A 16,653-nucleotide genomic window follows, 5' to 3' on the forward strand; every position below is an offset into this window, starting at 1 on the left:
CATGCCTTTCTTCCTACTTGATTAAAACGAATCTTAAAGCAAAACCATCTAGTTACACTTCAACAATACAGTCATCTTATGACACTGCATTTCAATCAATTGATTGAATAAATGTATATAAGATCATTAACCAGCAAGAAGGCTCTTCTCCTAGCCAAGCTGCTACAAAGTTTATTAGAGAATATTTAAAAATAAACAATATAAAGTGTTTGAAGCGTCAGTTATTGTGTCATTGGGGGTAACATACAGGTTGTAGGGGGATGTTAGCGTTTTGGTATTGGACGGCATATACATATACACAGTCTGTCATGTCCCCAATGCGGGGTATACGGTGGGTGAGTTCAAGGTACAGCCAACAAGCAGTGAGGGTACATCACTCATACAAACAGGTTATGGGTAGTCGTGGGCATGAATAAATGAGTGGACTGGGTAATGATGATAGGATGACCCTCACAGGGCAGAGTTCAGTTTGGTTGGTTCAGGGCTCAGGGGATAAAGTCCAACAGGGGAAGTTTACAGGTCTCTTCCCCCTTGTGGGTGCGCGAAGTCACGCCGGCTTACTCTTGGTATTGACGGTGGCCGGTGACGTGCTCTGTGTAAATGTCTCTGGACCACCGAATAGCGTCCGAGACCATTAGGCATCTCATGAGCCGCGCGTAGCGACGGCCCACCCCACAGGTCCGCAGCACGCGTTCATTAAGGGGGTCCCATGCGCCCAAGGCCCCAACGATCAGAGCGTCGGTGTAGACCTCGTAGCCCTTTGCTCGCAGGGTGTCAGCCAGGGGAGCGTACTTTTCGAGTTTGCGGGCTCGGGCTTGGCGGAAGGCCATGGTCCTGTTCTCGAACGGGATCGTCACGTCGACGAGGATGATCTTTTTCCGGTCCTCATCCATGATGACAATGTCTGGGCGCAGCAGGCTGTCGGTTCCGGGGATGGCGCGATTGACAGCGATCTCTCCCAGGTACGGGGCGATGGCCTTCACCAGGCGGTCCTGGACGGCGTTGTGGCGCAGCTGCCAGGCTCTGCCGTGGGGCCTGCAGCTGCACAGGACGTGGGGCAAGGTCTCCATGGCGTACCCACGCATGGCATACCCACACAAGCTCTACTTATCCCTCAGATGTAGAAACTGCAAGCAATTCCAACAGCAAGATTAGAAAAAAACATTCTGGTTCTGCAATTTCATTCCATGCACAGCACAAACTAGGCAAATCTACCTTTGTTCCATAAAGTGCAATAACATTACCGGTAGCTGATGCTATCCAAGCTATTAGTAATCTGAAGCAGGAACTTAAGTCATCTAAATGTTTGATCAATGTTCTTCTGGTGAGCAAGCCTGATGAACAGCTTTGTGGTTTTGTATAATGCCACTTCAATCCTTTAGTTTGAAATAGTCAAAATGAAAGCCCCAGAATATTATCAAAAGCCTGGTGATTGTAGTTCAGAGAAGTCATCTACTTTTGTGTCCCAGTTGGTGCACGAGTTTCTTTGTCCATTTGCTAATGGATAAAAATGCATATAATTCAGCCAGAAATCTTTCAGAAGACATTCAAATAAGATGCTCTCAATTCCTGAGAACATAGGGTTTAACAGTTCCAAAATTAACACACCACTGCACATAAACCTTGCTGCACAGCTACACCATGAGACTGGGGCTACACCTTCACTGATTTTATCAATTATGTTGAACTGAGGCAATTCATCACTAGTGCTTCAAAAACTGAAGTAGAAAGACTCCAGGGAGATGTGTTCATTCCGAATGGAATTATACCACTACATGCAGATGGAAATCTCAACCATGAAGGAGATAATATAATCAACATAGAGACCTTGATTGAAATAATATATTTCATGCAATGGATAGAGTGGTATTTCAAGAACAGTTTCCAGATACACCTCTACCTCGATATAACACTGTCCTCGGGAGCCACGTTATAGGTGAAACCGCGTTATATTGAACTTGCTTTGATCCACCGGAGTGCGCAGCCCCGCCCCCCCCAGGGCACTGCTTTACCGCGTTATATCCGAATTTGTGTTATATCGGATTGCGTTATATCACGGTAGAGGTGTAGTCCAGCATCACAAGAAATATCACTAAAGTGTGGGGAAAAAATGTCACTCTACCCAGGCAGATTCTCTTTTGCAGTGTTTGAAAAAACAAAGAAAGTCCAGTGCCAATTCACCATGAAAAATACTTGAGAAAATCAACTGTAGTCAGAACAATCTTCCCTGCACAGAACTGTGTATATACCAAGAGAATAAAGAATGTGGCAACCCATGATGATGATGACTTGAAATGTCACCAGTGCTATTACATTTCAGTGATGTCTGTATGCATTTTTTATTAGATTTTATTTGTACCCTTTAGATCAGGGGTCGGCAGCCTTTCAGAAGTGGTGTGCCAAGTCTTCATTTATTCACTCTAATTTAAGGTTTCATGTGCCAGTAATACATTTTAACATTTTTAGAAGGTGTCTTTCTATAAATCTATAATATATAACTAAACTATTGTTGTATGTAACATAAATAAGGTTTTTAAAATGTTTAAGAAGCTTCACTTAAATTTAAATTAAAATGCAGAGCCCCCCGGATCTGTGGCCAGAACCCAGGCAGTGTTAGTGCCACTGAAAATCAGCTCACATGCCACCTTCAGCATGCACGCCATAGGTTGCCTACCCCTGCTTTAGATTGTTGTTGTGATGCTTTGAGGTCAAAAGAAATCCAAATTTATGTCTTGAAATAATACATAGTCATTAAACTAACAGAAACTAATGCAAATATTTCAAAGTGGTCATTTTAATGTGTTGATAGTGTCATTATTTATCCCTGTTTTTTATGGTAAGAGCACCACTTGACAGCTCCACATCATACCTCATCTTCAAGTATACACAATAAGCTCTAGAATTATGTATGATGAGTGTGTATGTAGAGAGGTTACATTAAGCTGACTAAATCAGCAATGTCTGTTGCTCCTTTACATCACATGAGAAAGCTGGAGTCTATTTTGCCTCAGACATCAACAGAATTAAGTTCTGCTTGCAGCATTTTAGTGGTTGGTGGCGTAGGACCAGAAGTGTTCCAGGGGGAACTTGTGTCATTGGCATGAGCGGTAGATCAGTTTTTAATTTGCAGATTCAGCACTTTGGAAATGGAATCAGCGAGTCAAACCTGGAGCACTAAGATGCCTATTGTGAAGTCACTAGCCATATTCTGCATCAAATTCAGGTTTGGTGCATGTGTTCACAACTCCCAGTGAAGTCCAGTAGCAGTCAGTGAAGTTAATGGGAGGTATACCCATTTACTTCAGGCCCAAAAACCAGAAAAAGGCTCTCTTACTCCACAATAAGCATGTCCACACAAGGAGTTATTTCAGAATAGCTGGAGTGCTTTAAATTCACACCCTACCTCACTCTGGCTAGAATAATTTCCCAGGTAGACAAGTCCTGCACCTTGCTAGTCCCTAAGTGCCAGTAGGGGCGGGAAGGCACTCCGCAGGGCTTCACACTCCCCTTCCTTCACCTTCCCGGGCAGTTAAACTGCAGACACCCCCACGGAGGAGGAGGGAAGCTCCGTCTGATGCTATCAGCTCTCTCTTCTGAGTTGCTCATTCGGCCCTTTGCTACCTGCCCACCTCAGGCGGTTTTGCCCTGTCTGAGAGCTGGCGCGGTCCCTGGGCACATCGCACATGGGGATGGGGGTGCCGCTTGCGGGGAGGTCTCTTGGGCAAGGCGCTGACTTGGGAGGCTGGTACCCGTGGAGGGGCCCCGCTGGGGGATGAGCACCCAAGGGAGAGGAGAGGTCCCAGGCGGAGGGGCTGGAACCGGGGGGCGCGGTACCACTACCTGATACGGAGAGTCCCCGGGCGCTGCACGGGCAGAGTCAGTACCGGGGGGTGGGGGGCTGACGTCGGAACTCCATCACAGTGCCGTGTGACGTCACCCCGCTGCGCTATGAGGCATGCTTACGTCACGCAAATCCCCTCGGAGACCCGGAAGCGGCGGGCGCATGGGCAGCAGAGGCCATGAGCCGCAGGAGGGGCGGAGCCTGCGGGTGAGAGGGGTGGAGACCGACCCCGGGGGGCAGGCAGGGGTTGGAGGCAGCGCTCCCCTTAGGGCTGGTGGGGGTTGGGGTGCACAGGGGGCAGCTCTCCCCATGGGGCTGGCAGGGCTTGGGGTACACAGGGGGCAGCTCTCCCTATGGGGCTGGCAGGGCTTGGGGTGCACAGGGGCAGCTCTCCCCATGGGGCTGGCAGGGTTTGGGGTACACAGGGGGCAGCTCTCTCTATGGGGCTGGCAGGGTTTGGGGTACACAGGGGGCAGCTCTCCCTATGGGGCTGGCAGGGTTTGGGGTACACAGGGGGCAGCTCTCCCTATGGGGCTGGCAGGGTTTGGGGTACACAGGGGGCAGCTCTCCCCATGGGGCTGGCAGGGTTTGGGGTGCACAGGGGGCAGCTCTCCCCATGGGGCTGGCAGGGTTTGGGGTGCACAGGGGGCAGCTCTTCCTATGGAGCTGGCAGGATTTGGGGGGCACAGGGGGCAGCTCTGCCTATGGAGCTGGCAGGATTTGGGGGGCACAGGGGGCAGCTCTCCCAGTGGGGCTGGTGGGGTTGGGGATGCATAGGGGGCAGCTTTCCCCATGGGGCAGGAGGAGCCCTGGGTGATGTTCCCTCTCCTACATGAGATGGGCAGGGTATGGCAGGGGTGAGAGTGGGCAGCTCCTCTCCCACAGGGAAGGCAAGTACATGGGGTCAGCCTCCTTCCCATGGGCTGGGTGGAGCCAGAGAGCAACGGGAGCAGCAGCTTGCTGCCATGGTGTTCGATTGGGGTGAGGGTGCAATGCCTGAGACAAGCGGGGGTGTGGGGGACAGCATTTGTATTTTTGATTACTCTGTTCTTAACGGTTTAGTTTAGGTTGGGAGTCCCTAAGCAGTGGAGAGAGCTCCTGCGTGAAATCAAAGGAGTTATGCCAGCCCTGAATTTGGACCATTTGGTTTCCTTCTAGAAAACTGCTCCTAATTACAGGTCACGCTGGGAATCTCTCTCCTGTCCCTGCCTGCTTGTTCAAAATGCTGCAGAGGTGTAAATATCAGAGTGGGAGGAAACTGCTCCCGCTTCCTTAGGGGGCAGTGAGGAGCCTTTTATAGTTATTTGAGTTGTCACCAGTGATACAGAGCCTGTTCCTGCAAGGTGCTGACTGCCCTCGATTTCCATTGACCTCAGCAGGATTTGACCTCAGAGGGCTGGGCTAATGGTTATGTGCCCATGGCCAAATAGGGCAGCTGCAATCGCGCTTTGTTGTGTCACCAGTTCAGAACTTGCTCCTTGTTTTTCAGTAAAATTCACATAACAGACCTTACAAACCCCTTGTCCTCAAGAGTCTACCCTGTTGCCTAGGAACTTGCAGACATCCCCACAGTGTTGTGAGAGGGACCACGTATCTCATTTGTTCTTTTCAACTTCTCAGGTCCCGGCCCACCTCTTTCTCTGGAAGAGTGAAGTTAAGGCTATTCAAACCCCCTTTTGGCTATCGCGATAGATTCACTGAAACAGGCATCATACTCTGACATATTTCCATTTATGTGAAATTGTTGATCTGTTTATACCATATACACAAGAAAATGCATCCTAGGCAAACCTCTCCATGGTTCCTGGGAAGTCTAAAGACCAAAGGCCAAATTCTCTGCTGATGGAGCTCCACTTTGACCACAGCTGACCTTTGTCAGTGATGGGTGCAGCTGAATGGGAGCTGAAGACTCTTCAGCTTAAACAAAGACCAACCATGTTCAGCACCACTTTAGAAAGGCTAACCTGGCTTTAGCCTCAGTTACTGAAATGGTGCTGAATGCAATTTGTTCATGGCTACGTGCACAGTTAAGCTGTGTTTCGTATCCATAAACTTGTTACAGTGTAGACAAGACTCAAGAGGGCCCAGACATTAAGGGAATTTTCTTTCTTATCTGCAGGTTGCAAGTTCAATGCTTTCTCTCTTGGGTCGGTCATTCATGGCACTTGGCTTCCACTGACTTTGTTTCTTTTTATGCCACTGCTAACATCATTTTAACTGTGGCAGCAATGTCAGGAGCTTTAGTGCAGATGGGCCACCAGCATTTTTAACACCCGTCAGCTGGATCTACTGTAAGCAGGGTTATGTGTAATGGTGTTAATATGCCACTGGTGCTGTCTACATGAGGACTTCCAACGTTGCTACCACTGGTGGAACAGAACACATAGCACTGGAGGGATATTTTTGGAAAATTTCTCTAGTTTAGATAGGGCCTCTGTGAAACTCATTTCTGTACGAAATAATAAAAAACCCACCCTTTTTATTTCCAAGAGCTAATTCATTTCAATCTGCTTAGTTCTTAGAGGGGAAAAAATTATAGTTAAAAAGTTGGAAGAAAATGTCAGTAGCAGAAAGAAAGAAACAAATAAATGAGCCCTCCTGAAAGTTTTCATTGCCACTACTTGAAAGTGGGGGATGGGATCCCCTTGACAAACACAAATGACATTAAGCAGTTGAATGAGGATAGAGACAATGCTTAAAATGTGTGTGTGGGGGATAACCCACAAGGGGTTGCAGGCAGGGTGGCCTCTCGCATATTCCCCAAATGCCAGACATTCTGGTACTTCCAGTGGGCCTGTTCCCACCTGTGTGACCCACCTTGCTGGCATAACCTTGCATGCATGGTGCATGGGAGGTCATGCCATGTTGGGGGTGGGGAGGGGGGGCATTTTGAAGAGCATGCTGCCCTGCCTCCGCATGTGTGTGTGCAAGGTCCTGTTGTTTGGGGCAGAGTGGCACACTGTCAACTATGGTGTTGCCTGTCTGATATGGACAAAACCACATCTGGATTTGCCTCAGTATTGGATGGGGGACAGGCAGTACAAAAGCAGGACTGTCTGGTTTAAAAGTGGATGAGTGGCCTGCCTAGTTGCAGGCCAGGCAAAAAAATTACTTTTTAATTGTGCCAGGTTGCCGAGGCACACATTTTAAGCACTGGTTTACCAAAGCTGCTGCTCCCAGATTAGAATAGACCCCTCCAGTTTTTCAGAATGAATATAGATTAATTCTCTCATTTGAGTCTTATTCTTTCACTTAGCTTGAAATGGGAACTGCTGGTGCTTCACTAGATGGCAGAAAAACTAGATGACCAGATCTTTTATGTTTCCATCTCTATGTAAAACTATATAGTTATGTAGTAGCCTGTGAATCCTCTGCCAGATTTCTGCATTTCTTGCAACCTGGTGGTGATAGTGGTGTTATTTTTCTTCTTTTGCCAACAATAAAAGGACCCTGGCTCTTTAGGGCAGACATCTTGGGTTGTGTTTGTACAGCGCAGTGGGGTCCTGGTCCACTACCACTACCAAAATACAAATTAACAATCACAATAATATCACTAGGGCTCTGAAAACCTACTATAAAAAGACACAGAGCCATACTCTTTATGAAAGAGGTGCCCTGAGGGTTCCATCTCTCTTTATCTTTCCAAATAATCGTAGAAACCCTATTGAATACATTGTGAGGAGTGGATGAATTAGTCAGGAATCTTATATAATTATTTTTTAAATCTCTACAAAGGGCAGATTTTTTTTTATCAGTGGCATCGACTTCCCTGTTCCAAGGAGTTATTTTTTCAAAGCCTCTTCTTATATGTTTATATTTTAGGTGCTATGTCCAACGAGAACTCAGCGTGGTGTGATGTTGCAAATGAATCTGATTTTTATTCTTGTTCCTGGGAAGCAAGCTTTTCACACAGCCATTGTAGCTGCAAAGGTAAAATGAAAGTCAGGCTACAAAACCTTGTCTAACCTTTCAGCAGTGTTTTGGGTTGAAGAATAAATAGTGAATTATTAAAGAAATTAATATGAAATTAATTCTCTCTGGTGAGTTTGTTGCTGATACTTTATAGCAAGGATTCTCAAACTTCATTGCACCACGACCCCCTTCTGACAACAAAAATGACTGTGTGACCCCTAGAGGGGGGACTGAAGCCTGAGCCCTGCCGCCCCAGGAGAAGGGGCCAAAAAGTGTGCCCCGGTGGAGGGAGGAGGGGGTCGGCAAAGCCGAAGCCCAAGGGCTTCAGCCCCAGGCAGGGGTAACCTGAGCCCCGCCACCCAGGGCTGAAGTCCTTGGGCTTTGGCCCGAGCACTGAGGCTTGGGCTTCGGTCCTGGACCCCAGCAAGTCTAATCCAGCTCTCGTGACCCCATTAAAACGGGGTCATGACCCACTTTGGGGTCCCGACCCACAGTTTGAGAACTGTTGCTTTATAGTAATATATCTTCTCATTCGTTAATATTGTGAGTGATAATGATTCCTTGTGATATATTTTGTAAGTGTTCTATTGTAAAGAATTATTTTTAGTTGAAAATAACTTCTAAGTGTTTCCGCTCTAGATTTAACTGGCTCTGACAGTGAAAGTGATCTTCATCTTTACACTGATACAAAGGATCAGTACCATTCACTGGGAGAAGAGAGGGAAAGAAGCAAAACAACCAATGACTTGACAGAAGGTCTTCTGGTCTCAGGAAACAATCAAACCAACAGAAAAAATAACGGCAGAGACTATCTTTTACTACAAGGAAAAAAATCACAACATTCTAGGAGTAGCCAAAAAGAAAAGGCACCAAAATCCATACCACCTTCTACATTTAACAGAAGTCAAACAATTGATCACCCATCTGCAAGTTGTTCAGCGCGAGTGCTTCAATCAAGGTCTGCCTTATCATCTCGAAAGGATTTATTTTCCAAAAGTGAACCCCCCCAGCTCTTCAGTACTGAGCAACCAATACAGGAGCCAGCTGTTTTCACAATTAAGAAAGCCTACATAGTTAATAAGCTACATCAAAAGCACCCGTCAGCTGATTCTCCTCCAATCTCAAAGTGCAATAAAGCTGTGCAGGCTTCTTTTGCTTGTAGAGGGGAAGACCCTGGTGAATGTATTGTTTGTGAATGTTCAAAACGATCACTGTTAAAGGAACAGAGAAACAGAAAACTGGACAAGAAGAAAGTTGCTGTGTTTCATAACACTGAAAGTATTGCCAATCAAGATTTATCTTCTGGTGAACTGGTGAATGGACATTTACATTGTCCTTTGGAAGCAGTGACTGATATACCTGTCAAACCACAGACCTCCAAGCATTGGTGTTTGCCCATTAGTTCATCAACTCTTGTTATATCTCTAGCATTGGAAGCAGCTTACTCAGTTCCAACTGTTTCATTAGCAGGAGCCGAAACAAAATATAGTAGTTCTTCAAAGGTTAGGAAAGTTAGAGGCGATGCAAGTAAACCTGTCTTAGCTTTCAAACTTAGAGAACCTGAGCTTAACCAATATTTTAATAAGTTGCGTATTTCTATAGTTCCAAATCCTGCGCACTTAGATACTGACACTCGAAAGCAAGCTATTCCGTTTACTGGGCAGGTAGGACTCCAACAAGTCTCAGATCCTGAAGCCAATCAGCCTCTGGAAACACAGACTGATTCTTCTGATTCTGACATTCCTGGAGCTCAGATAGAACAAACATCTTCTATATTTAACCCCCCCTCTGCCAAGCAGTTCTTTGTGTCCTCTGAAGATACACAGGATACAGTTTGGCCTTCTACCTCTTACAGGGTTCAAAAATTTCCCTACAGAAAAGGGATATCCATTAAAGAACCCGTTGAAGAGCAGAAACATCAATTAAAAGTCTGCAGATCCATAAGACATCCTATTGTGTCTACCAAACCCAAAGAAGCTCAAAGAGATCTAAGATTTATAAACAAACCCTACATCTCTTCCAACCTTGACAACACAAAGACTTTGGATATTGAGCCTTTTAAGCAAAAATCTGGTCACTACAAAACTGTGAAAGAAACAGAAACAAGTAAATTGAATAGCGTGCCTTTTTCAGAAGCTCTTAAGTGTCACTGCGGTCCTCTGTCTAACTTGAGTGTCAACCTACATCCAAAGCGGAGATATTCTGGCACTGAGAAATCCCTAAGCATTAACAGAAAACCATCCAAAAAAGGTGGGGTAACACGTAGACTTTCTGCACAGTCTCTGCTAAGTGATAGAGACAGTACTGAGGAGACCCAGTACATCTCTCCTGCCAAAAGAAAAAAGGATTTGAAGATGCAGAGCATTCTGAACTTTTGTTTTGGGTGGCCAGGGGCACAAAAGAGGTCACCATGTAAAGGGGAGATCTTGTCCACTGCAGATGATCCAGAAACAAAAGAGGAAGGTCTTTTGAGCCCACCTTTACCAGCTGAGAGGAGAAGTCTGACTGCCCCATTTCTCCAAGATGAAAGAGAGAGTCAGAGTCTCGCAGATGGGACATTTCATCCTGAAGACAATTTGAACACCTTGGATTCTCCTTATACTGGGAATATCAGTAATTTAGTACAGCCACCAGAGCAGAGGAGTATGTTTCAGGTCAATAATAATATACCATTGGAGAAATTGGACTCTGAGTCTGCCCCAGTTCCTTCTGGAGACTCCATTCTGAAGAAGCTCATGTTTTGCAGATGTGGACAGATGCCACAACATGGACTCTTCCCTACTGGAGATATTTTCCAGTCAGTTACTAAGGAAAGCATAAGCAGCTCTGCTATTGGTATGGGACCCTGCAAACTGGAGCCAGCAAGGGAGTACTGCCATAGAGAAATACCAGATAACATGAATGAAACATACTGGTACAGTAACCAATCTGTATTTCCAACTCATTCATCTTTGGAAAACATACGCAAGCAAGAAGCCACAAGAGGGCAGTTCACTAACACACAGTCTTACTTTGAGAACAGTGTTCCAGCAAAGACGGTGACAAATGAACTCCTAAAAGAAGGGAAGCGAATGGAAATGGGTGAAAGCGGGAATATCAGAAGCGATATGGAAGCTGCCGCCATGCAGCAAATTTGTGCACATGGCATCTATGCTGCAACACCTTCTGAGGATGGTGGGAGAGAGAAAACACTACCGGAGTATTCCATATATCACCCCAACTATTGCCCATCCTGCCAGCCTGCTGCTACCCAAAAACTTGGCAGATCAAGTGACTATTATAACTGCTTCAAGTCAAAGCAGAAAGAACCCGAGAGTTACTTGAGCATACAGAGAGGGTTTACAGTTGATCCTTGCCTGGGGAATAGGAGCCAATGCAAATGTTCTCAAGAAATCCCTCTTCCCTACATGGAACAAAGTATCATGTATGAGGAAAATAGAGCTACACTTCCAAAGAGAAATGACCCAGACCTAATTCAGGTTTGTAACAACTCAAAATAGTTATGTTAACACATGCAAACGTTCAGTGGGATTACATTAAAGATTTTGTTCAGTGCCCCCAAAAGTCATAGCATTCCCGCAATACATGCATCCTGCAGTATGTCTGAAGAACTATAGATGTTAGAAATGGAAAAGCCTTATTCTGCTCCAGCCCCAGCAGGGTAGTGTTATTCTTATAATGCATTTTCAAGTGCATTGTCCAAGCTGATTTTAAAGGTCCCAGCCAGTGAGGCTTCCATCAAAACTGCATTCGCCGGTATAAAAGGTCTCATTTCTCTTGCTCGTCAGATTCAATTTATCTTTGCAGTCTGTCTCTTTGGTGTTTATATCCTTCAGATACTTGTCATGTTCCTTCCTTCATTGCTATTTAGCCTACACTCTTTGTAAGTCAATCCTTGAGACCCCAGCTCCTTTTGCTTGGTGTTCTTCAAATTCCCTGCATTGTTTCTGGGCCTGAGGTGAACTGAATGCAGTGGGAAGTGTCTGTCACCTCCTGTCTGCTGGGGCAGGCGGCTGCATCAGGTAGCACAGCTCAAAGAGTGGGCAGCTCTGGCAAGGCGGGGAAGGGGGTACAATGATTCAGCTTCCCTCCTCCCCCCGATGCGCCCTGCCCCCCTGACAGCCCCCCAGCAGCCTCCATTGCCAGGGAGCCTGTAGAGTTCCTATTGGAGACTAAAGCTCTGTGTGAACTCTGCCTTCCTGTGGGGTGAATGCCCTCTAGCATATAGTGAGCTCCCTTGGGCAGGGAGGTGCAGTTTACACTTCTGTGTGCTAGCAGGAGTGAATCCTGATTAATGCAGCCATAGCTTGCATTTCCTAGCTTTGAGCAGGGAATGTCTCTCACTGTGGGTCTGGACGGTGTCCATCCCCATCCCCATGGCATCTTGGTTGGAGTGTTTAAGCTCCACCATAACATAAATAATAATAAGTACTCTTAAACTCTCTCCCATTATGCGCATGCATTTATAATACATTCTTTGATTACATGCAGGTTCTCAAGTAATACAAGGTAACACTTGTTTGTACAACCTTAGACATAACATTTATCTATCCATTTCATTAAAATGTTCCTTTGCTCTGTCACATGGTATTTCAGTAAAAGATGGAAATCTGGAAATGATTCAATTTCAGTTCAGTCAATAATTCTCAAAATGACATACTGTTAAATGCAGTGTTGTAGCCATATTGATCCCAGTATATGAGAGAGACAAGTAGGTGAGGGAGTATCTTTTATTGGACCAACCTTGTCTCTCTCATAATGTTAAACATTTGCAGCAAAGAACGTTTGCTGCAGTGTGAAAATAATGTTTGAACTGCATTAATACAATTTTGTAACAATCTGTATTGAGAATGGAACATAACTAAAAAGTTGCCTCAAAAAGAACTTCTTCTAAAAGGGAATATTGGGAAGTGAAAACTAAATAACAAGCTGTAGGCATACTTTTGTAGAAAGCAGTTTCTGAGCTAATGCAGCGTTAACCTCGTGATTGTGTGTAAAGAAAAAATTGCTTCTTCCTCTTTTATTTGTTCAGATTTATATTTACACCACACAAAAAAGCCTGCGTGCCAAGATCTGAACACCCTGGGCAAATCCTTAGAAATACCTTGAATAAAATAACTAGACTCCAGAAATCACCTGCAGATAACCTCAGCCCAGCAGCAACAGAAATAGAGCAAAGATTTCATCATCACTAGGGCTTCCCTCTGAGCATTTATTTCCCAACCTCACCCACCTCCATACACTGTGATAGGTGCTAAATGGAACCAACACGTTACAGTACTTACGATGCACTTCTCATAGGGCATTTCTGAGATGAAAAAGTGAGACTCACTGAACCCATCGCAACATCTGACTGAAATGAATGTAACTGTTAGAACACTTGAACACGACTGTGGTTAACAACCTGCAATGTATGTGTAATATTCGGGAAAAACTTGAGAAGGGGATTGTAAATAAAGATGGGTTTGTAAAGCACATGCTCATGGGGCAGAGCTACTGTGCATTTCTTCTGTCCCCTTAATGTAGTTCTTTGAATGGAACTTATAAAGCTTACTTGGGCCTCAGATCCCATGGAAACAGTACAAATATAAATTATTATTGCATTAAATACAGTAAACTATCAACCTGATATTAAGTTTTTCTGTAGCATCTACCCCAGGAGGTAACTCCTGGAATTTCCTGATCTGAGTGCTTGATTTTGCAATCTTAACCTTGAATTAACAATACATATTTTTGCACTGAATATATGTATAATATATGCAATGTGTGTACAGAGATACCATCAATTAAACTATATTCCATTCAAAAAGCTATGTTAAAAGAATTGTGAGGCTGCAAAATGCAGCACTCAAGAAAGAATCAGGGAGAGTTAGTCTTGCATGCATACCCTTAACTCTGCCCCCTCGTGCTTATGCTTCACAGCACAGACTCAGATTATCCGGTGTGCCAAGTTCTGATGTGGAGGGAAGGTGCAGTCAGCTATGGCACTCTGATTCTCAGGGCAGTTCTGGGGCTGCTCTGATCTTACCAGCTGGCAATAGTTCCCAAGAGACTGTATGCTAGCTGGGATAGCAGGAGCACAGCAAGCTCTAACCATTCCCTGATATGACTCCTAGGCTATGGCCAAATGACTTTCAGTAGAACTTTGGTACTTTTGATAATGTTACGCTACATTGCCAGTCTCATCCACTGTACATGCTGCCCACTGTGTCCACTAAGGGCTCAGATGTTCTTTCAGTTACAGTGGTGCAATTTTGCACGTAGGCCATATTTACATCATGGGAATTGCAAATTGCAAAAATTGGCCTGCAAACTAATTCGGGTAAACCCAAAATTCTTCTGGTCACTGATGTGGAACACTCTGGGTTGTGGGCCTCTAGCATCTTAGTGGGCAACCACCCAGTTGATATTGCCAGTGATTTCACCTACCTCAACTCTGTTGTCGATAACATGAGGGGCATCGAGAAAGAACATGAAGTCCGCATTGCACAAGCGAAATCAGTAATGGGGGAGTCTCGTAAAAAATGTCTTTCTCAAACCGAACACCTAGATTGGTAGAGAGATGAAGCTGAGTATATATACTGCTCAGTGGTCAGTGTTCTGCGCTAGGAGACTGAAACCTGGCCTATCGCTGTCAAGATTGAAAAGAAGTTGGATACCATTGAGATGAAACATCTCAGCATGATCAAAACCATCAAATGGTACAAATTCAAGTCAAACAAAGAGCTCTGCTTCCTAACTAAATAGGTCCCTTTCCCTGAAATGGGCACCCAGTGCTCTCTAAGGTGGTATGATCATCTGCTCCAGTGCCTACCTACTTTCCTGGGAGAATCATCTTTGACTTTGAGCCAGTGAAAAGACCCCCTAAGAGATTTAAAACACAACGACTGGACGGCATCAAGACTCCTATCCCTTGCAGGCATTCTACCTGTAACGCGCCAGATTTGGCTCTGGACAGAGCACCATGGAGGCTCATAACGCGTTCGGTGACTTCTACTCTGTCTAACCAAGAACTAGCCAATTACAAACAGAATTTGGGCCTCGTTCTCCATTGCCCTGTGCCCGTGGAGTCACCTACACCAGCATAAAGTGGGTGTAAAATACTTCATTCTGATCTGGGAGTACTTTACACCCACTTTGCACTGGAGTTAGTAGCTACACATGGCACAAGGCAGGATAAGAGAGAATCTGCCCTCCCCACTTCACCCCACCTCCACCCAGACTCACTACATATCCCAGCGTCATCCTCTGCACAATATCCAACTTGTGCACTGAATGAAGCCAGAGTCCTGTGGACAAACTAGCCAGGGTCATGTAATTAAAGATTTTTTTCATAACACATACGCACAAGGGGAAGAGTTAAGGTGGTGCTACGGCCACGGTGTAGATTTATATTTTCAGTGGCAATCTGATCCAAAATGCTACATTGATACTTGTGAGATACTCGTCTCTAGCACATTCCTGCATCTCACCTAGTGTTGTCTGGCTCTGTGGCTTTTATGCTGATTCTGAGGCCGGGTCTACACTACAGACCTATATCAGTATAACTGTGTCGCTCAGGGATGTGAAATCCATGCCCCGAGTGACATAGTTATACTGACCTAATCCCCCTATGTAAACAGCACTATGCCAACAGCAGAGCTTCTCCCATCAACGTAGCTACCACCTCTCAGGGAGATGGATTGACTGTGCTGATGGGAGAAGCTCTCCCATTGGCATAATAGCGTCTTCACTGAAAGTGCTACAGGTGCAGCTGCACTGGTGCTGTAGTGCTGTACGTGAAGACAAACCCGGAGTAAAAGGCAGCAGTTCTACCCACCAACTGCAACGAGGTTTCACCCAACCTCAACAACAGTGTCTTCTTCCATTTAGCAGCGTTTGGGAGCTGGACACTTATCTGCTGAAAGATTTTCCCTCCTGGCCCTTTCCCTGCCCTCTCTGTTCACTAGTGATACTCAGCAAACAAGCAAAAGGACTGTTCAAAATGTAAAGCTTAAAGTGTAATTCACTGACAAACCAGACCCGAGTATGAACAGCACAGCAATCCTCTGCCTTCCCCTGACAGGGCAGGCCCCTTGCCGAGAGTAGCGAGGCAGAGTTTTTCTATTCCCGCTAACTCTGTTTCTTTGCTTTAGGATTTTTTTCAAAACCATTGTGGCTGGAAAAGACCAGAGGAACGAGCAGGCTGCCTGGGAAGGCAAAGCTCAGTGTGGCCTGCCGGTGGGAGGGGCGCTGAGTGAAAACAAGAAGCAAGAGCTCAAAATGGCGGAAGTGATCATTTATGCCTAAGAACCTGGGCCTGTTAAATAGAGACTCTCCAATAAAGTGCACAGCAAAGCTGATTATTCTGAGGTGAGGCAGCGAAGTGTGATGGACCGAACATGAGAGGATGAAGCCCATCGATACTGATACATGAAAAACAACGGTTCCCAGCCTCCAAATCAGATGTGCATTATTAACCTATGTAAAATCCTATCCCACTACGGGTCCCCTCGTTCTCCCTTCCCTTTGCTATGCTCACTCATCGGGGCTTGTTTTAATTAGATTGTAAACTCCCTGGGGCAGTGACTGTGGTTGAACAGCAGCTCACACAGTGGGGCGTGGGGTGCTACAGCTGTACACAGAGCAAAGGGGCTGGGAACTGCAGGGTTCTGATCTGATCTGATCTGAGCTCAGGCTCCCTGTGTGCCTCAGGAATGACGCTAGGGGCCAGGTCTAGCCCCTGTGTGGATGTGCAGAGAGGGAAAGGCCCACCTCAGCCCCCTTTGTACTGCCTGTACAAGGGCCAAGCACGATAGCACTCTCCTTCCTGTAATGTGGGGAGGGGACAAGGCCACGGTGCATTGGCCAGCAAGGGCAGCAGGGCACCTCAGGTATCTTTCTGTGCCTCAGTTTCCTTA

The 16,653-nt window shown here is 45.8% G+C and overlaps 1 protein-coding gene across 1 annotated transcript; it reads left to right on the forward strand.

The window, feature by feature from the left end:
• Nucleotides 1-3,927: 3,927 nt before the first annotated feature.
• LOC120380563 lies at nt 3,928-16,236 on the forward strand. Its single transcript, XM_039498376.1, has 4 exons — nt 3,928-4,048; nt 7,664-7,771; nt 8,393-11,232; nt 15,889-16,236. The coding sequence occupies exons 2-4, from the start codon at nt 7,669-7,671 to the stop codon at nt 15,991-15,993; spliced, it is 3,048 nt and encodes a 1,015-aa protein (XP_039354310.1). The 5' UTR covers nt 3,928-4,048; nt 7,664-7,668; the 3' UTR covers nt 15,994-16,236.
• Nucleotides 16,237-16,653: the final 417 nt, after the last annotated feature.

Source organism: Mauremys reevesii, linkage group 13 (assembly GCF_016161935.1).
Source record: "Mauremys reevesii isolate NIE-2019 linkage group 13, ASM1616193v1, whole genome shotgun sequence".
NCBI classification, from domain to species: Eukaryota; Metazoa; Chordata; order Testudines; family Geoemydidae; genus Mauremys; species Mauremys reevesii.

Bases quoted from the DNA above. Each gene is read 5' to 3' on its own strand.
- LOC120380563 (XM_039498376.1), top strand. From the start codon at position 7,669: ATGTCCAACGAGAACTCAGCGTGGTGTGATGTTGCAAATGAATCTGAT. The intron at 7,772-8,392 runs GTAAAATGAAAG...TTTCCGCTCTAG, and splicing joins CAGCCATTGTAGCTGCAAAG to ATTTAACTGGCTCTGACAGT. The intron at 11,233-15,888 runs GTTTGTAACAAC...TCTTTGCTTTAG, and splicing joins ATGACCCAGACCTAATTCAG to GATTTTTTTCAAAACCATTG.